The sequence below is a fragment of the Seriola lalandi genome, unplaced genomic scaffold (genome assembly GCF_002814215.2).
Source record: "Seriola lalandi dorsalis isolate HSWRI2012SDOR001 ecotype SW California unplaced genomic scaffold, Sedor1 jcf7180002054520, whole genome shotgun sequence".
Taxonomy (NCBI): Eukaryota; Metazoa; Chordata; class Actinopteri; order Carangiformes; family Carangidae; genus Seriola; species Seriola lalandi.
In genome coordinates, this window is record NW_019525073.1 from 191,134 (window position 1) to 212,930 (window position 21,797).

Below are 21,797 nucleotides of genomic sequence, written 5' to 3' on the forward strand. Positions count from 1 at the left end.
TACTCATATTGTTGTTTGAGTTTGGTACGAATTGGCATCCATTTTCAGGGATTACATAGGAAAGTGTCACAAGCAAACAAAAGCCTCTCTATCCTTAATCGCCGCTTATTGGGAGCCAAAATATTTTGCATTTTAGTCACATGTAAGTGCATGATTGTTGATATTAAATCAGCAGTTCCATACCCAGGGCTGCATCCTTATTATATTAAAACTCATGCATAATCACATTTTTCCATGAAAATGTTCTGACTTTACCTGCCATAAGAATATTACCACAAAGAAATTAAATCTTTTTCTTACTCTTCTGGTGGAAGATAAATATGTATGAGACCATGATTTCATGGAACTGCAATCATGGTCCAAGAATTTAAAATGAAATGTATGTAAATATTCATCTACATGACTACAACAAGTGTTTGTTGTGAGCCAGTGTCCTGCTGTTCACACTCATGGAGACTCAAGGACAGAACAGACCAAGACAATACGAGAGCGATTTAGATGAAGGCAGGAAAAAAACAAGCACCATAATGTGAATGTTAAGTCAGGAGGCATAATTAAGGACTAGTGCAAGGAGGACAGTCACATACATCTTTCAGAAGAGAAATTAATTCATTTTCTTTGCAAGACATCATACAGCTGGGTGAATGTAACAGCGTCCCACTCTGTGCTCTCTGTAAATCCAAAGCACAATCCTATCTGTGACCACCAAAATGACTCCCAACTTCTTCATTTGGTCTTTCAAATTTCACAGCCTCTTTCTTATTTACAGTCCCCCACACATCCCAACACAAGGACATACCATTTGTCTTTAGGCCACAGCAGTGCAGCAGTTCAGCTTGAGAAGGTTGGCCGGCGGGCTATTCTGACGACATTATATGTATTCAGTCCTGGAGCATCAAAACCAGGGGACAAACCCCGCTTGTCAAACATGTAGAAGTTAAATAATTGGCCATCTTGGGCTTCCAGGGACACTGAGGCCGTGCCGACTTGCAAAACACAAGGGTACTCTTTCTCAAACACCACTCTGAACACCCGGTCGACCAGGTAGTTGAGCTTTATTGTCCTGTACTTTTCTGGGATCAGCTCTTCAATCTGAGGCCCAAACTGCTGCATGACCAGAACTCCATCTGACCCAACTTTGATCTCGTAGAAGGTGATGTTTCCGTAGGTGAAGAAGCCGATGTAAGGGTCTGGAACTGGGGGAGGAAAGAGGACCTTCTTGGCCTCCCTGAAGGCTTTTTCGATGGCTGGGATGATGTAGTTATAAGCCTTGGTGACCACGTCCTGGTTCTGAGACCTGCTGCCTGCCATGAGCACCACCAGACCAAGTTTCAGTCTGGGTACCAGAGAGAACGTGGCAGAGTACCCGTCCAGATCACCATCTTTCCGCACCACCTCGTAGCCCAGCAGCTCGTTCACCTCCCACGGCGTCCCGGTACGGTTGGCAAAGTAGTCCTTATCGCACCTGAAGAGTGGTGTCAGCATGATCTTCAATGAGTCCGGCTCCAGCAGCTTGCGGTGATAAGCACCCAGCAGCATCATAGCAAGCTTGGCCAAGTCTGCCGCTGTGGAGAACATCTGACCCGAAGGCCGATACCAGCCCAGGTCATAGAGTGGGGCTGGCTTCCCGTTGGAGTATACCCCTACAGCCATTTGACTCTGCAGCCCCAGTGTGATGTCGAAGCCGGTGTCCTCCATCCCCAGCCGGTCCAGGATGTTGTCTGTGATCCACCGCTGGTAGTCAACCCCGGCCACTCGCTCAGCCATTACATGAGCAAGTAAGGAGAAGGCGAGATTGCTGTAGTGACATCTGGAAGGAAGCAAGTTACGGAGATGGAGAACATCTTAAAAATGAAGTTGGTTCAGGTACAAAAATTTCCTAGTATTTTCCCATTTGAATGATGAAGCTACAGCCAGCAGAAGGTTAGCTTAGCTTAGCAAAGAACAAGAAGCAGCTAACATGGAAATGAAAGTCAGGGAGTTATGTGCCAGACTCGTTTGACCTATTTTGACTGTTTATTATATTGCTGTCATCAGGGCACCAGTAGAATAATGTAGACATCAGAATTCAGTCCTAAAATGCCTCGAATCCTATCAGCTTGAGTCTAAGTCATATGACTTTTGGATGACAAATGAAGTAAACGTGAGTTTAGGTCGATTTAATATTTTTGACAAAAAAAACAAAAAAAGTATTTAGCCTAAAAATATGGTGTTTTATAATGTTTTGGTTTGACAATTAGACATTCATCCACTTTCACACATTTCCCTATTCCAGTTTGCACAATGACAATGTAAAAATCAGCACAGCTAAACAAATCTTACTTGGTGCCTGGGTCTGCAACAAGGACATCATCTTGTAGTAGATTGATTGCAGATTGTGTTTTTCCTTTCCAAAGTAAATTTGTGGCCCTCAGTCTCCTGGGCAGGCCTGGATCCACCCACAGGAAAACAGTGTTCAATGAAAAAATACAATCAGCGAATAGAAACTGCAACATCCACAGCTGAATATGTATTTGTGTGCATAAGAGACTTCCTCCTCTTCTCTCCATCCTCTTCACTTTCCATTTCAGTCTGATGTTTTATTTTTTCTGATGAACAGGGATATTATTATTACATATATTATATTTGAGAAGCTTTCAATGATTACGTTTGGCAGTTTTGCTTAAAAATCACTAAATCTCTTTTGTTTTTACTGACTTTATTCCACTTTTAAGTTTCAACCAGTCAGGTCCTGTGGGTATATTCAAACATACTACAGTTTACCAATTTATGATTTTGGCTGATAGAGAAGATGCTTTTTCCATCAACTGCCTAACACATATAGATTTAAGAGCTAGGGGATATACAATATCTGATTAGATCTCAAGCGTTGGCTCCCTGATAAGGTAAGTCACAGGGTTCTCTGGAGTTTTAAAATTGAAGTTATGTCTTTATGATCAACTGTATCTACGTACCTGAGAGCTGGCTGGCCATCCTACGCAGGGTGACTGAGGAGGAGCGGATCTGAACCTCCCCGCTGTCCAGAAATATCAGACCATCTGTCACATACTTCAACTCAGAGTCTCGCGTCTTCCCCAGAGGGTTTTTGATGGTGAAGTTCTCAACATATTTCTCCAGAGGGTCATCTAGGGAGCCGATCTTCCCATCCTCCCACAGTCTGTACAACATCAGCGTTGGGAAGATTTTGGATAGGCTGGCAATTCTGAAAGACAGATAACAGAGCAATGCAAAAAAAAGGGTCTATGTGTTGGCATACTGATGCTATGTTTAAAGTTTATTATTTATTACTGACCAAAAAGAGACAGACAGGACAGATTTGGGATTTGTTTTTGAAACATTTCAGCTGTTTTAAATGCACACTTATTTTATGTGTGAAGTTTATGATTTGATACCAATTTATATACATACTGTATCTATGTCTGTACAAGCTGACGGTTTCTTCCCTGTCAAATACTACACTTGTCACTACAACACTTGCAAGACAAGATGGGGGTTCAGTTAAAAAGCTGTTGTTTGCGTGTCAAAAAAGACAGATTTTCACAAATAAAGCACATGGATGCATAAAGTCTGACAGCAACACAATATCTTAATTACATTTTAAACCACACAAAGCCATCTCTGGAAAAAATGAATATCCAAACAAATTCCCACTTCTCAGATAAGATTGTAAGCCAACAAGTGTAGGATTGTAATTGAATCCTCACAGTGTGCAGTGCTTTGAGTTCAAAGATTGTAGCTCATGTTGAAAGCTCATGATCGTAACATTGTCTGTGTCCACTGTGGAAAAATTACTGAAATTGAGGTGTCACGGTACATTTGAAAGAACTCAGTAAATGGAGTAATGGGAGCCATATAATGTATATTATGTGTGTTGTGGTCTGTAACTGTTGGCATTTTTGTTTAAAGTGAATGAAATAATGAAGCTGTAGCACTTTGTGTTTAGTGCCATTTTGCAAAGGTGAACATGTTAACATGCTAAACTAAGATGGTAATTATGGTGAATAAATCTGCTTAACATCTGAATTTTAGGATTGTCACTATGTGAATATTAGCATGCTGATGTTAACCTTTAGCTCAACGCACTGTTGTGATAATTCACAGTCTCACAGGGATAAAATGTTACATCGACTGTGTCCACCTGCACTGAACAAAAGAAGCTACGACAAAATGTTTAAATATGGAAAAATGACTTAAATGGAGCATTAGCCCTTTGAGAAGCAGCTGTGAATGTGTCAGAGCACTTAGAGTACATTTGAAAGAAATCAGTAAATCTTTATGGACCTACTTTTAAATGTCATGTCTTAAGACTTAAACGTGTGCTACAGTGCATAAAGTGCTGGAGATGAATGCAATGATTAATGGCTCCTTATATGATTTTGTTCAGTATAAAGGACAATTTAACGAGCACGGTTTGATCATTTGAAACGGATTTTCGACATACTTGTGTGGGACTGCTCACTAATTACTAATACAATCATCAAGTGTTAATTTAATTTCCACCAATTTTACACATAAACAACACAAACTGGGGGGGTACTCAGTCTATAAACATGGTTGCATATCCTATGGTGAAGCTTTCTTATATCTTGAGCCTTTTACTGCAGGAGCCAGGATAGAAACGTCATCAACAGGCCGACTCACTCGCTGTGAATTCTCTAGACAACGACATGCTCTGCTCACACATCGGCTCAATCGGACATTACGTACACTTTATAATAGTGAGCTGGCAGGGTGAAGTCCATTTAATGTCTGGTCCAACTGATTCAGACATTTGCATTCCCACATACAGATCCTCTGGGTAATGTCTAGATAAGTTCAGGACTGCAGTGTGTGAAAGCAGCTTTGCACTGTCATCAGGGTTTTCTTGGACTGGGCTTGGAGACTTCACATTTTCATCAGTAAATCTGCTTTACAAACTTAAGCAGCAGAGTTTGAGATGTGGGAATTAATAAGGCAGAGAGGGTCTAACTAAAGATCATGATGCGTTAATGAAACTGTGGGATCTTAAAAATAAAACTAAACCCATTTTAATTATGTGTTTAACTGCATTCCCATTAGCTTCAATCATACTTTTTGTTTAGTGTTACATAGCAAAAGTTAGCATGCTAACATGCTAAACTGAGATGGTAACAATTATACATGCTGATGTTAGCCTTGTACACAACGTACAACCTCACAGAGATGCTAGAAGTGTAGTCCAGGTCTTATTTTCCATTTCCCTTCATTTAAGATAGCTAAGAGTCCTGTTTTTGTTTTAATAACTGTAAATCTTTGGTTTGGCGACACCCACAAGCCCCATTTCTGTTGTAAATTATTTATTTTCTTAATTTTATTATACAGTATTTTATGTACTTTTAGATTTTATCAAAATGATCAGTGCCTGCAATAGATAACTAACTGCTAACTCCAACTGGTGTAGCTTGCTTTTCCCTATAGAGACCTGCTTACTTTTCTAGAGTCGTCATCTGACTCTCAGGAGTAGTAGGGCCACCAAGGTGCAGATTCAGTTACACATCAACGTCAGGAGCTACTGTGCAGATGTGCACTGGTTGATTGATATTTGTAGCCAGAGCTTAAGGTCCCATTACAATGAATCAAGATGATAACAATGCTCGTCCCATAATGAAAACACATTGCTTCCTCCACAGCACCGGAAAGCGATGTGTTCTATGTTTCTGACAGCAGCAATAGAATCAATAGAAGAAAATCTGCTTAGCGTGAATGAGCTATGAGCAGAGCATGAAAAGATGACTAAAGAAACTCGGGTTTTACTGACAGAAAATCCAAGAAAAAAGACATTACATGTGATCATCAGCTACTGTTGAAGACACTGAGGTCATGTACTCTAAACTCTACTCTACTAAAATTAACTATTTCCAGGTCAACCAAAATAAGATAAAATATTCAATATTCAATAAATTTCTATACCAGAATTTATTGGCAGCATGGAGACAACATTTTAGCCTGCGTCTTCAGAAATAAAGTATCACTTTACAAGTCTGTGACTTCCTAATAATTTCAAGACTCTTGCAGGTTACCACTTTAATCAAGCAGGTTAATGGAGATGATGAATAGTTTCTAAACAGGGACAACTGTGACATTTGTGACGCAGTCTTCAGTCTAGTACTCACCTGTAGATTGTGTACTCATTGGGGGGTCCTGAGAGAGGGTCACTGGCATTCCTCTTTCCAAAGTTGCCCGTCCATAAAACAGTGTCGTTCAAAATCACAATGGCCGACATAGCGGGAAGGCTGATGGGGTTGACGCTCTGCCGAAGCAAAACATCCACCTAGAGGAGGCAGAGGTTGTTTTAATTTAAATAGGCTAATTTTAAGGTAATGTTCCCTGTCCATAAAAAACTTGCTAGCTAGCTAAGATAGCAGCAGAGAAGCTAATCCAACTCTAGCAGTGCAGCAGCTGTGTGATTTGTTGACCGTGTTGGACATTTGAATCTGAATTTCATCAGTTGGAATACATATTATAAATTCATATGAAAGTGATAAATAATAGATTTTTTCAACATTAACATTTGGTGCAATTAGATTAGAAAAAATGTTTATGTTAATAAGGAAGGATTGTGAGTTTGGTCTACAATTATGGTGTGCATTTGTTCAATTAAGTATGAGCACAAACAGTGATGAAAAAATAGTCAGCTAATTCTACTAATTTATAATTCCTTCCTTCAGGAAACTACATGAGGCAGAGAGAACACAGCTGAAGTGAGTTAAGCAATTAACAGATTTCTCTCTCATTTGATTTGTACATGAGTTATATTCAACTATCAGGGATAATATGACCACACACTACATCTGAGAGGGAGAGATTGTAATTATCACTCCACAACATTTATTTAACAGAAATATTTACTAGTTATATAAAAACACAATAATCCTATAAAATACAATATTTTGTTAAAAATTAAAACAGTGGCTCCCACATTTTTGACTTGTGACTCCTTAGAAAACAGCAGTGTCTAATTGGGGCTCCTTATGTTGTTACCGCTAACTTGTTAGCGGTTCAGCCAAAGAGATATTTCCCTTCTAAATTTCTCAGATGGTTTCATTTAATTGAATGAATTAGTGAAAACAAATTTGTGTGGTAGAAATTGATTTTTCCGTTTTCCCTAGCCCATTAATTATCTGACAATCTGTCAGATTTATCTTGTGAGCCTTTGTAAGGACACTATCAACAGTCTAGAAGCCAGTGAACCAAAACCTTATATTTGCTGTAGTTAAAACTAGCACGTCTTGACCAGCTACCACAGTAAAATGCTGCTTACACATTGATGCATTAGTATTAGCCATCTAATAACGTCATATATGTCACTCACAGCGGCTCACAGCTGCAGAACAAGAACTAATACCTTTTGATATTTTAGATTTCATTATGCTGATAATGTTCCTGTAGTTTTACTTAAATTTAAGATACAGAACTTTTATTTTTTATTTTTTTACATTGTGGTTTTACTTAAGTAAAGGATCTGAATACCTCTTGTGAGGTATAATAACTCAAAGCCATGCGTTGGTGGTTTGTTCGATATCATTCATACAACATGCATCGAAGTGGCTATGAAATACATATTCCTGTTTTCACGAGGAGAAATCACTGTGTTTTGATTGGGAGATGAAATCTGGAGGTAAAACAACATGCTTCATTAAAATTAATTGAAGAAAGGTTCAATTTATTTTTTGGTTGCTCACAAAACAGCCTTTAACTGTCATGAATAACAAAAGGTTTATATGTTTTACTTTCATCCTCAGTTTGGGTGTAAGTGTTTGGTTGTCGCAGAGATGAAAGAAGCTCTTCTCCGTGCAGGCAAATTGAAATTTTTTTTCAAGTATATTTTTTGGGGCTTTTTATGCCTTTATTTGATAGCACAGTAGAGAGGGACAGGAAATGGGGAGGCGGAGAGAGGGGGAATGACATGCAGTAAAGGGCCGTCCGATGCGAGGACTGTAGCCTCTACATATGGGGCGCCTGCTCAACCCACTGCGCCACTTGACGCCCCCGGGAAACTGAAACTTAACTGGCAAACTTTTGCTCAACTTCATTACATGTCCACATTACAAATGAGCACCCACTACTCCACATCCTCAGACTCTCCCAGCGGTGTTTAAGTGTTGCTGTGTCTTTGGTCGACAAGCTGGGAACACTGCTGCTCCCTGCGTACTGAAACACAACCTTTTGCTCAGACAGACACTCAGTTTTTCATCCACTATATCTTTAATCTCCTTCTGTCAACTGCAGCAGCATTTGGTGTGAAGGATTACCATGGCCAGCCTGTAAATTTCCTCAGACTTGAGAGTGAGCGCATGATGGAAATACAACCGCAGATTTAAATCTGTGCATGATGAACGACTCCTCTCACCTTTTCCAGGGCCTCTTTCAGACTGGGGATGGGATGCTCCAGAGGGAGAGGCTCAGGGAAGCGGGGACATGTCATCTCTGATTTGGCGTTGCGACCCATCCCTTCATCTGGGCGGCGGATAGGAAATGAGAAAAGAGGAAGAAAGAAAGAAAGAAAGAAAAAGTAAGGGAAGCATAGGGGGAAAGGCTATTGTAATTCCCACTTGATATTTGATAGAATATCAACGGCACAAAAGCTGGGATAATGTAGCATGATGGGCTGGCTTGGGGCTTAATTTATGCTCTCTGCCTCCTGATGAACCCTGCTGATCTTACATGATACAGTTTGACAGGACGTGTGATATACAACTCGCTGATCAAAAGAAATACAGCCTGGTCCCACTGTGAACTGTGGATAAACAGGGTTATTTCAATTCATCTCATTGTAGCTTCAGGACACCATTTGCATTTTCATTCTAAAGGATTACTATAAATGAAAAATGTTTTTTTTTTCACCTCATTTCCCTTTACCTCAAACAGAAATCACAGACATGAGCAGTACTTTGGAGAGTAAAGCATTTTGTTTGTGTGCTGTGTTGAGAGAAATGCCAGTTGCGAGCCTGATGAGATGTTATAATTAAGTGTCAACATGTTTACGTCACGGTTCTCAAAAAAAGGGACACATGACTGAGGAGTCAGATATAGAAGGGTCTTTAAAAAAAATAGAAAAAAAGAAAAATAAATAAAGATACAAAAACCAGTACAAATGCTCAGGCAAAAATCCAACAAAACACAGGCAAGATCCAAAACACAATCAGGATCAAAACAGCCAGGCAAAGCTCTGAGCACTGGACAGATAAGGCACATGGCACAAAGTCAACCTGGCAGAGAGCAAGTGGAAACAGACCAGTATTTACACTAAGAGCTGATGAGGAAACGGGGAACAGGTGAGCAGGTGAGTGAGGAGGAGGAGGAGGTCCGGTGATTCCACTGAGAGGAAGGGCAGGCAGGTGGGAGTGGCAGGGCAGGAAGTGACAGCAGAATTTGGGACATGTATGCACAAATAACTGGACTGCATGACTGAAAGGATGAATGATCAGTCTGACGCTCAAAACCACGACAGTTTAAACCAAACTTATGATCTGAAGCGCCTCTTGTGCAGCTGGAGGGATAACGCACGCCGTTTGACATTAACAATGATTTTCCAGGAATTAATGAACTACAATTAAAGTCATTTTACTGCCATTTATTTCACATCATCTTGCACGTTGACTAATTTCCGCAATTTTTAAATCAAAATTGTATTGTCTGGGAAACAACTGAAAACAATCAACTTGCTGTTTTGTTCCAGTTGTTTACCCAATTTTAATTGACTGCCATCTGAGAGCTTGAACTTGTTATGATGCTGACAATTATACAAACTCCCAGCAAACACAGCAACAAGTTGTGGCTTATCTCATAATTGCTTGATAAATATTGCACATTTAAGAGATGTTTTCTGTCTGTTAATCAGGAGATCTGTATCTCTTAATAAGGAAAAAAGAATCTATAGATTATCAACGCCACAGATGGAACTGAGGTTGTGTTGGTGCAGTCAGATCAGATAAGAAGCTCCCAGACCTGACAGAAGTTTGTTTGGTACGTTTGTTTTGACTATGTCCTAATGAAATAGAAATGCTAACCATGTGTCAGAAACAAAAATAAGCAGGTCCAGTACAGTAGTTGGCAAAATGTCATCCGTATTTCAAAAATTCAATCATTTATTTTTTTCCAAGTATCATGAGCGGTGAAACCTGAAGGCCGCCAAGTGTCAAACGCGGCACAGATCTCAATTTAGTTTCAAGCACTGGGTTATTTTCAATTTTCATGTTTCAGTAAACTGAGTAACCATGTGGGCGCTCTGGTAGTCGAATGTTTACAATAACCACAGTGGTCACGGTTCGACTCCAGCTGGGGCTGTTCGTTGCATGTCATGCCCCTTTTCTATCTCTCCTCATCTTTCCTTCCTGCCGCTTCACTGTTAACAAATAAAGGCAAAAAAATGTGGTCTGAGATGGTTTGACAAAATTGCGTAGGTTCAAGACAGTATTCACAGCCACAATATTTCAAGGGAAAAAAAAAAAACCATCTCATGCAACATGGTGCATCACCTGTTCCCACCCTGTGTTGGCCTTACCTGGCAGCACCTTTGGCAGCTGATATTGCCAGAAGAAGCATCCCGTCATCACCAGTGACAGAACGAGGAAGAACACCAAACCCAGCTGGGTCCATTTCACCTTCATCTTGCCGGCTTTTGTGAGTCCTTCAAATTTAACGGTAGCAGCAGGAGCAGCCACAGCGGGGGTTGGCTTAAACACAGACAGACAGGCACACAAACAAGCAACAACACACACTAGGTTAGGACTGAGTGTGTACAGCTGTTAGATGAAACACTACTGAAAGTTTCCCATATTTATAGCATCTGAGCAGACATATTCTCCATATTCTCCTCCATATCATCTGTTGACTTCTGCTGTAAAAGAAGAAGTCAGAAATCCCTGTCACCTTGTTCACATACAGCACTTAATGGTACTCACCACCTGATGCTTCACAGGCCAGAGCGGGATGGATTACCAGCGACACAGAAATCCTCTTAGCACTCAATCAACATCCGAGACATTTACTCAGAGTTAGTTTTTCTATGTAAGTGATTCTTATATGACAAAGGCAGTAAATGGTGTCCTATGGAGGTTTTCCTGAGAAGGGAAAAAGGCACAGACTTGGACTCCCTGCTCTGATTTCTCACTGACTGTGCTGGAATTCTGGGCCATCCCTGCTCCCGTCCCTCACAATTCAATTTCCTCTCCTGCAGCCACAGGCTGTTGACATCATAATCCCCAGATTTACTCCACCAAAGCGGCCGGGGAAATCTTAATCCTTAATCCCAGTGAATCAATTCACTTCAGTCCAGCTTCGCCTTGTCGAGCCCACCACCGAGCCGCACGAGCTGACAAAGATGGCACCCACTCAGCCAAAACAAGTTGAGATGGGGTGATAGGGTGTGCTTTTTTTAGCGGGAGTATGAGCTGAAAAGTACAATCACTTGGGTGCAGTGAATTTGGATCAACTGGGTGAGGGAATGACAGACAATTTGGGATGTCGAGGGGAATTCAGATAATGACCGGGGATAACATGCACTCCAACTTCTTCATGCTAGCCACTGCCAGCTGACACACAGACTGCACAGCCTGACTCATGGTGGATTCCTATGGCCAATACAATATCTGAAAGTTTTAAATATCACATAATGACATATTGACCAATATAAACAGTGTATATATATTCTTTTTTAATTAAAAAAAAAAAAAAATCTTTTAATAATTGTGGATAAAATACCCATTTAAGTGAATGGGAAAATGGTAGTATGTACTGAAAGAGACCTTTTACTTGTCAGAAGTATCCGGTGGATTAATTATTTAATATATTTAATGTAATTTCTTGTTTCTTATTGGCCAGAAAATACAGCAATACTGATAAATCTACTGTATATGATAAGCCAACATTGGCTAAAATATTGACCCTTTTTCTTTCTTTCTTTCTTTCTTTCTTTCTTTCTTTGGAGTTGCTTGTGAGTTTGCTGGAAAATATCATCTCATCTCAGTGATACCTATGGTTACTAAGCCTGCTCATGTTATCTTCTTATATAATTGTGGGTGGTATGGTTGGACAATAATATGAGACATACTATGAGATGATGAGATCTGCGAGACTGTTCATACCAAAGTGTTTATCCTTTCAATTTCTAACCCTGGCCATTGCGGCAGGATCTTGAAATATCAAGATCCTGTCAGCACATGCTGTAAGATGTATAAAAATATTTTGCTCGCAACAATAATTAGTGTCTAATTATGGTGATGTATGACAAAAAAATTCAATCATTTGCTTACAATTAAATAAAATGACATGACTTCTTCTTCCTTAATGAAAAATACAGAATTTATGAATATACAAATTTCAATTTCAAAAGTTTTAGCTGCTGGTTGCAAGATGACTCATTCTTCATTGAAAAGTTTATTCTCACTGAACATGAGCCTGCCGAACAGGTGCTGAAGAAACACTGATTTTTAATGTGAAACTGCTTTCACCATCAGGTCCCATCACCAGGCCTGTTTGTTTTGGAGAGGAGGAAACTTCTGCAGATAATTCGACTTCCTGTAAAAAACCCTCTGAACGACTGACACCGAAGGAATCTGGGAGTAGTTCACTACAATGAGAGCAATGGTGGTGAAGACATCCCACGTTACTTTACAACTTCACAAAGTATTCAGTGGATTATCCATAAACTACAGAGTCCCTCCTCAAGATGGTATTTTTATATAGTGCACTCTAAGTTAATAAAAAGAAAATACATCTTTGGGGGTGCTGCAAAAATAGAGCAGGTGGACATGTGGTTATTTTATCTATAAATGGTTGTGGAAATGAATTTCCAGAATCTTTAACCTGGCAGAAGATTTGATTTAACTACTTCTGGTGGGTAGCTTATGTAACTAAGAATATGCTCTATATAAAAAAATCTGTAAAATCTTGGCATAAATAGAGTTTTTATCCATCATTGGGTACATCCAGTGACCGTCATTCCTTCACTTATCTTAATCATATATTAACGGTTTGTGCAAAGCTCAGTAATGTATTTTCATGACTGTAGGTATAATGATGCAACGTGGGAAAGTTAAGTGTGAAAGCAAACCGCGGCTGATCCTGGTTGCGTAACCTGTGACAGATGTAGAGCACAGCTGCAGGAACCATTTCACCACAGCCAGGACACAAACAAATGTACACACAGCCTCTCATCTCAAAACCAGAGCAAGAACCATCACAGTTTATTGTATTTTTTGTTTAATACACTTTTTTTTTTCTAATGTATCTGCCAGCTCAGTTCCTGTGTGTGTGTGTGTGTGTGTGTGTGTGTTGGTATGTGTGCAGGCAGGAGTTTTGTACAGCTTGTATGTGTGTGTGAGGTGGCTGCTTTTACCTGTGCTTGCACCCCGTCCACTGAGGTCTCCCTCAGGACTTTACTCCCCGCCTTGCCCATGGCTCTACTGCACCAACTGTTACATGAAAAAAAAAAAAAAATAGTTATACCTTCTGCACAAAATCTGCTTTTCTTAACTGTGAGACGCAGGTTTATAGTCATGAAAGGAGGCCACCGTGCATTCTGAGGCATTTCTCTCTGTACATCAACATCCACAGATACTGAATTAGAGCAAGAGGAGGCGAGAGCAACGACAGCCAAGAACACGAACACATATTTTCTTATTGCAGGAGCAAATTGCATTTCATCATTGTATGACTCATAATGAATTCATAACCAAAAGCCGTAACGCAGTGCCAACCTTATGGAAGGATTGGGCCTACAGTAGATATTTTTATGTTACCAAAGGCAGTAAGAAAGTACAAGCTCTACCTGTCTGTCTGTATTGTACAGCGTGAGGCAGCGGTTGAGAGCCAGACAATGGAGTGATAGAAAGTGCCAGTGGTGGAAAAAAGAGACCATGACCTGCTATAAACAATGTGCACTTGCGAGACAGCCAGTTTTACTGCCGCTCTCAGTGCACAGAGGGAAGAGGAGAAGGACGTGATACAGCTGTTGATCTCTTGCTCACTCTCAACATTTTGTCAGAGTGTTCTTATTCCAGGAAAGGGAGCGTTTGAATTACAGGTGAGAGGTGAGCTCAGTTGCCCCAAGCGAAACCACATATGCACCTTTTTTTTGTGTGTGTGTGTGAATTTGGTGTCTGATGCTCTGAGATGGACTCCTGCAGATAATCCCACAAACTATAGAAACTTCTGCTCCGTTGCACCTTTCAAAACACCTCAGAGTCTTTGTAGTGGACTTGTTGGTTGAATGGCTAACTACTGACACTTTACCCTAAAGTCAGGTATGCTTGAACCAGTGTGAACAAAATGTTGTCTGACCACTTCTAAAAGGCAAAAGTCTTTATACTTTCACTGAAAACACTGAAAGGAGGGATGAAAAGCTTGCCGTCACAGAGGATCAAGACTTGATGAATCATTCATATGTACACACAAAAGCATGGAAGTTTAGAGTTTTAAAGAGTGTTTAAACCCCTGCTTACTGTCTCACTTGCACAATGGCCAAATACTGCGTTAAGTGGGTCACATTCTGGAAAATAAAATGGTCAGAAGCAGCCCCCCAAAATCTGACATCTGAAAGGTGGGTTTGCACAGCTGGGACTGAGGAGCCTGAGACTATTGTGACATGAATTAAATGTAAGCCTGTCTTTAAGAGCACATTGTAGATGGGAGCCTAAACCCATCTGCACCCTCAGAACTACTCACAGAGTGCTGAGGTCAAATTGGGGTTAGTGGAAGCTCAGAAACATACAATAGCTGAATTAGTTTAGTGTTTAGCTTTTGATGATGTTTCTCGCTGTCCATTTTGTGAAAGGTTAGAGTCTTAGTGGTTATGCTTTAGTGGGACAAAACCTAATGCAATTGAAGCACCACGAAACAATCGACCACCACAACATTCACATCCTAAAACATTAAAATACCGTAATTCAAAAACTTATGTGCGGCTTCAGAACTGTCAGCTAAGAGAACTGGTACAGAACAGTTTGTTCAAAGCATACTAATCAGAGGCTGCAGCATGAAAATTGGTCAGTTAACAGCACTATATTGTAAAAAGCATATTCAGTCAGACATTTCAGGATAATTTCCGGATACTTATCATTATCATGTCTTATAATGCTTTTTTTTTTTTTTTTTAAATGACAGCAATTTCTTTACCAGCATAAAACAGAGATTTCCCATCAGGCTGTTCTCTCCGCCTGCCTGCTGACATATGGAGGTGCTGTACATGAACTGAAGTGAAACTTGACCTTCAGCATTGCATTCAATTTAAAGCATTCAGCCTAACATTGTCAGGGTTTGAGGGGTAAGGCGGGACCCAAAATACAGCCAACACTTGGGAGACGGTGCAAAAGGTTTATTTAACTGAAAGAGCTTACACAACACTGGGGAAGCACAGGGAAACACAGGAGCTTAAACAAGAAACAGGAACAGGCAACATGAACAGACCGAGGACAACCAGACATGAACAGGCAACGTGAACCGACGATCAATCAATCAACAGACAAACTGGAGCACAAAGACTATATAGACACAAGGGAGGCAAGGGTGATTGAACACAGGTGAAACACATTAGGACGGGGCAGACAATCACCACACAGAAACAGGACCAAGACAGGAAGCAAAAACAGAGACACACAAGGAAACCAATACAAAATAAAACAGAAAGTGAGAAAAGTCCAAACAAAACTAACAAAAAGTGTCTGCCATGGCAAACCATGACAAACATGAATGAAGTGAGTCACATCAAGTCTCATTCATAACTTTGCTTCAGACTAAAGGAAGGAAGGCTTTATGTACGCTTGTACACTATGCTCAGCGCAGCATTCATTCCACTCCTTATTGACAAACTTCAAGCTGGAATAACTGAGTGTGAAAATGATGACTTAAAGTTTAATTTAACTTTATATGAGACTAAACACTCTTTAAACCCAGGTACATGCAGAATAGGTTTCTCAGAAATAACTTGGTTTTGGTTTTCAAAACCCCTCAGTAGACAGGATGGTCTTTACATGCATCAGTATTCAGGTTTATGTGTATCGCACCATAATCATAACTCAGATATGAGGTTGTCTACTTTGCTGTAAAACGGGATGGAGTGACAAATTATGGGATATTTCAACACTCTGAAAGTCCTTTCAGAGAGCAACCATGCTAAGGCCTTCTCTCTATGTGACATGGATTAAAGATATTTGATTTATCACATTGAGTCTGTCATTTTTCAGAGAGCAACTCAAAGAACCTGAGGTAGAGAATGGTTCTCCCCAGGGGGTGTGGTATTATCCTTTTTTAATATTTAAGTTAAAGGAATATGAAAGAGAATTTCTTTCATTATTTGAAGATGAATGGACTATTTGGAAGCGAGGGAGTAACCTCTTCTTTGTTTTCAACCAAATGATTGAAATCCAATGATTACGGCTTCAAAATCTCCATAAAACTAAAACAACATTTTCAAGTTTATCAGAATGTGGTAAGATGAAAGGATGACAATACAGTGCACATAGAGAATATTTCACTTAAGTGTGAAAAATTAATAAATGTTCTCAGTTGTGTGGCATTTACTGACTGGAGAGCTGTCGGACAGTCGATGATTTATAGATGAATAGATCAGTTACTGATTATGAATGCATGGCTTAGGGATCAGCAGTTCTTACAGTGACTAAAATACTGGATATTGTACAAGCTAAAGCCTTGAGAGTATGTAGTGGGGCATTTTACTCTACTCCAATGCCTGCTTTATTGATGGAAATGGGAGAGATGCCCTTGGAAATCAGACAATATAAACTTGGACTGAGATACTTGATGAAAATGAAAGGACAAAGTGAAACATTTCCAACAAATTGCCTGCTATATCAACATTAAGATTTCCAGGGAAGAATCAGACGGGTGAAGGGAAACATTGTAAATAAGCTCAAATCAAAGACACAGGAAATTGGGATTATTAATATTAATGCGTACCCTCCAGTCTGTTGGTCAGTTAAGTCTCTTTTCTTTCAGTCAGACAGTGTCACACACACACACACACACACACCAATACCCTTTTCCCACCAAAATTAGTGGGTATAAGCAGGTTTTTTAAACATGGGTAAACCTGCCAATGTAGTGTAAAAAAGTAATGTAATTGGAAAAATGTTGTAAAGATGTTAGCCAGCCAGTAGCGAGTAAATAGGGAAAGGAGAAATCCCACATTTCGTGTAGTTTACCTTTCCATGCTGTGTGCAAGTGTGAGGGAGTGTGTGTGTTTGTGAAGGTTGTGGAAAGGTTGTGGATGAGTTTTGATAGTATTGGATAAAGAAGATTATATCATGCTAATGTGTTTGAGACAGTAGGAAAGCATATGACAGAATGAGTTACTCTATATTGTTTTTATTATTATTATTTTAGTACTTTGAGTTGACTAACTTTTGTTTACATTGAATGTATGTGAAGTTATTCTGAATTTATGTGCACTTAATTTTTTTTGTCAGAATGTTTTGTGTCACTTATTGTAGTTTTGGTTGTACAGTTATTTGTTTAATCTATGGAATATGTTAGATTTAATATTCTTTGTAAAATTGTGGAGATACTTAAGTAGTGATTATGTGTTTTTAAAACCTTTTTTCGGGACTGCAGCTCACTCTTTCATCCTCGAGCGCCGTGTAGCTGCTGTGTTTCTCATGTACCAACACTGTAGCTACTGGGCAGGTTAGGTTTACAGTGTTTGAGCTCTGAAAGACGTCACAGCAGGAAAAGGGGGTGAAAATCTGTGGGTTCACCTGGGTGTTGTGTTTACATTAATGTTGATCGGAGCTGGAGCCGATATATACCTGTGTCTACTGCAGCGTCATTTGACCTGGGTGTTAAAATGAATTACAATTACAGAATACAAAAAAGACATACATGGGATGGTCAACCATGTAATCTACAAATAGGTGAATTTAACCCCACGCAATGCACATGCACATTCATACAATTAAAACGGCTCAGGCTAAAAGGGATTAATTTTGGTCCGCCTACAACACATTATGAAAAGCCAGCTTTAACTAACGCTGGCTATGGGCAAAGCAGCAGCCAGAGTAGTTGTCACAGCTCCCCAGACCAGGCCCGCAGCCCCTGTGATGCATAAAACATCAAGTTAAAAAAGCAGAATTATAGCCATAGAAATAAATAAAGTAGTCTACATACCAACCGGGCGGTTGTGAGTATTTGCAACACGTGTTGTTTTCTCAATTTGTTTGTGTTCTGTCTATTTGCATGTGTTTTCTTAAGTTGCAGTGTGTTGAGCTCTCAGCGCCATTTCCTCAAAAAAATAAAAAAGGCGAAGGGGAACATGGCAAAGGTGAGGAACTAGAAAGACTAGCTAAAAAAACTTATGCTAGATTAACATTTAAGTAACATTAGTCCATTCACTGAACTAGATTAAAAAACACTGCTGCACTGCCCTTATAAATCTATTATACTGGAACCTACTAATGCTTGCAATGAATGCAAGGCTTAAAATCAGCAAAATAAATAGATTGTTCCCATGAGTATCCCCATCCCCACGCAGAGCAGCTCCACTTCCCCAGCTCCTTTTGTAGATCTCGGTTCAGAGTTGGATATATGAGGCAGAATATAACTGTTGCAGTCTATTTAGAAAAATAAAAATGAAATAACTGATTTCACCCTTTGTGATTTATATTCATATTGCGTTGTAGGCAAAACAGAGCATGGTCTGGATGGGTCTATAAAGGTTTTAGAAATGGTTCTTAGAGACTAAAGACTTATTTGAAATTGATGTATTGGCATTAGAGCTAAGGTTGGGTGGGTGGTACTGGTGCGGGTGTGAATCTGGATGAGGGGCCGAATTTAGAAAATTTTGTCCCCGTCCATAATTCCTAATGGCTGTCCTGATTAGGCTACATATAGTCTCGGAACCAGAGTGAATTAATTTGATGGACGTTTAATCTCTTAAAAGGGGCAGTGATCGTCAAGGATTTTCTCCTTTTGTTCAAAAGCACAAAATCAGTCAGTCATGAAGGTCTGTTCATAAAAACGCTAACAATAAAATAATGTCGGTACTTCCTTTATTCAGGGTCAACATTACTCTTGAGGTGAAATTTGTACATCTATTAATGAATGAACCATTGTGGGAGACAGGTGTACCTGCGGCATCATTATCCTCTACTCAGATCACATAATACTTAGGCTACTGAATACATGCCTCTATCATTAGTACCTTTTGAGGCATATTAATCAGTGGGATTTTCAACTGCATAATTAAGTCTAGACAATCTGAAGTGTGAATGTTTATCTTACTCTAACAGTGCTTTTTTTTTTTTAAAATAGTACTTAACTTGTACTAATTGTACTGTGTACAACATTCATTTATTTCTATAAACCTTTGATAAAAACCTTTGCATGTGTGATGTTGATCGAGGTATTTAACCTTTAAAGTGACAAAATTGGCAACTGATATTTCTTTTATACTTTACAGAAATAGGTTTTATTAGGTAACAGAATTATAACCTCATTGCCTGCAGAAGTCTGTGTAAACATTACACATTTGTGTGTCAAAATATGACAAGTTGCTTTGACAATAGCATAAATGTGACAAGAGTGAGAATGGTAGAGGACATTATGACTATAGAATAGATTAACTGATGAAATCAAATTTTAATGATCCTTGAGAGAAATTGGGTAATCGCACCAACAGTAAGCAAAGAAGACAGAACCATTTCATATATTAATCAAACAATTGGTACTCACTATGCATAATGTCCTAGAATAATCAACATCATATTTTAATCATAAAACAATGCAATGGGCACATTAAGTAAGTGGGTTACCTGGTAATCCTCTTAATTTTCATAGCGTCATCATTAGGTGAAAACGTAGGCCTATTTTAGTTTACGACCAAATACCTTAATTACATTATCATCAACATCTACTGTATGTTTAGCGCTAATTAATGAATGTCTGCATGCTAACAAGCTAAAATAACATGGTAAACATTATATCTACTATCAGCATGATAGCATTGTCATTGTGAGCATGTTAGCATGCTGATATTAGCATCTAGCTCAAAACACAGCCGTGTCTGCATACAGCCTCAAAGAGATGCTAGCAATGCTGCAGACTCTTGTTCTAACCAGCATTCATTGTTTTCAAACCATTTATATGCTTATGCCAAATTGTATTCTGAAATGCTCTATATGCAGGCAGTGAATTAACATGATGTATGGCAGAATTCGATATAACATAAAAATGCGTAGCTGAAAATACCATTTGCAGCAACAAAACCATCACTCCCAACAACAAGCTACTGACACATCTGAAAAGATGCTGCCTGGTCAGCATATTTAAAGGCTGCTCTGTAAGCAGAGACTAATTTTGACTCATTACCCCTGGTACACTGAATAACTACCAAAATGCCAGGTCAGGTTTTAGCTTGATGCTGAATATCTGATGGAATTTTAATAAGTTGGAGGCCATGAAAAGCAGGGCATACTAAAAAACTTTTTTCTATTGCGTCTTTGCATGAGTAAACATGTGGCTATAATCCACTTCTCATAGTTTGATAAGTTGTCTTTAGTAAAATTCAAAACCTTGTTTTTTTTGTAAGTCTGAACATCAGAAATAATTTCAGAAAGACAACAACATCCACAGAATAGGCTACAGTGTGTTATCATGTAATCAGAAGAAGACATAATGAGACTAATATAAAGCATACAGTATATTTACTTACAAAATATATGATTTAAAACAAGTCACCTGATTAGGCCATCACTCTAACCAACCTCTTGTCAATGAAAAAAATCAAATAAAAAGAAAATTTATCACTAGAATATTGTCAGCAATGACAGCCAGTGTGATTCTCCCATTGATGTCAGCAGTGTAGTCATTGTCATGTCATAATTGCTGAAACCAATTATTGATTTAGATTTTGAAAATGCAAACAGGTCTATTACATTGACCTATTCAGAATATAAATTATGTTTATAAGTCTGAAATGCATTCGTAAATGAAGTGATGCACCACATGCATAAAGCATGTAGAATCCAGACTGTGGAAAAACATGTTACATAAGCTACATAAGCACCTCTTTTATGGGCCATGAATGGCTCTACATTGATGAATTCCTTATTCACTTACCTCAGGTTCTGAATCTATTAACTGCTTGTCACTCCTCTTTATCAAAGTAAGACAACAATATTCCGCTTTTGTTCCGTTTGGGAGCTTGAAACGGGATCCTGACAGATGTTAGTATCATGGTCATGGCTAAATCCTGCTTGTAGCAAGCCCAGCATTCTGGATTAACCAGCACAACCAATGGCCACATCTGTCATGGCACAAAAATGGGTGCCCTTTCAGTGTGGGTGGTGTGAGTTTTTCTTTTTTCTTTTTTTGCATTTGCATTTGCATGACGTGATTTTTGGGGGACAAGTTCACCAACTGGTGCTATTCACTGGGCAGAAAACAGTTTTTACAGACAGGGAATGAGGATATGGGTATTGAGGTTGTTGGTTAGTACAGCCTCTTGTCTCAGATTCTAAAAATACCTTTCATGGCTCTATCATGTTGACAGTTATTTTTGCAGAATGCTCACCAAAATAATTCATCCAGCCTTTGCTGAGAGCTGTATATTGCTATGGTTGCTTTAAACTTCCTAGCACATAAGAAGCATTTGCCTCAAGATTTTGGAGCCATTTCTTGGAACACACACAAAACAGATTGGCAGAAGCAAAGAATATAAAGACACACAAACTAGACCTCTTTCCCCTGACTCCAGTCCTGTTTTGGATTTATAGAAGATGCCTGACCTAATTATCGGCAATGTTCTCATTTCATGTTGAATGGGA

At 39.2% G+C, this 21,797-nt stretch overlaps 1 protein-coding gene across 3 annotated transcripts; it reads right to left on the reverse strand.

The window, feature by feature from the left end:
- Positions 1–98: 98 nt before the first annotated feature.
- Positions 99–21,220, reverse strand: lactbl1b (lactamase, beta-like 1b). Of its 3 annotated transcripts, XM_023414056.2 has the most exons (8): positions 21,091–21,220; positions 13,358–13,433; positions 10,523–10,694; positions 8,369–8,475; positions 6,132–6,289; positions 2,955–3,202; positions 2,323–2,428; positions 99–1,810 (listed from the first exon to the last, which is right to left on the reverse strand). In XM_023414056.2, the coding sequence occupies exons 2-8, from the start codon at positions 13,415–13,417 to the stop codon at positions 832–834; spliced, it is 1,830 nt and encodes a 609-aa protein (XP_023269824.1). In that variant the 5' UTR covers positions 13,418–13,433; positions 21,091–21,220; the 3' UTR covers positions 99–831. The 3 variants fall into 3 exon arrangements, with proteins under 3 accessions (XP_023269824.1, XP_023269825.1, XP_087032116.1); XM_023414057.2 differs by lacking the exons at positions 13,358–13,433; positions 21,091–21,220 and adding an exon at positions 10,923–11,201; XM_087175990.1 differs by lacking the exons at positions 13,358–13,433; positions 21,091–21,220 and having other exon boundaries at positions 10,523–10,712.
- Between the last annotated feature and the right edge of the window lie 577 nt (positions 21,221–21,797).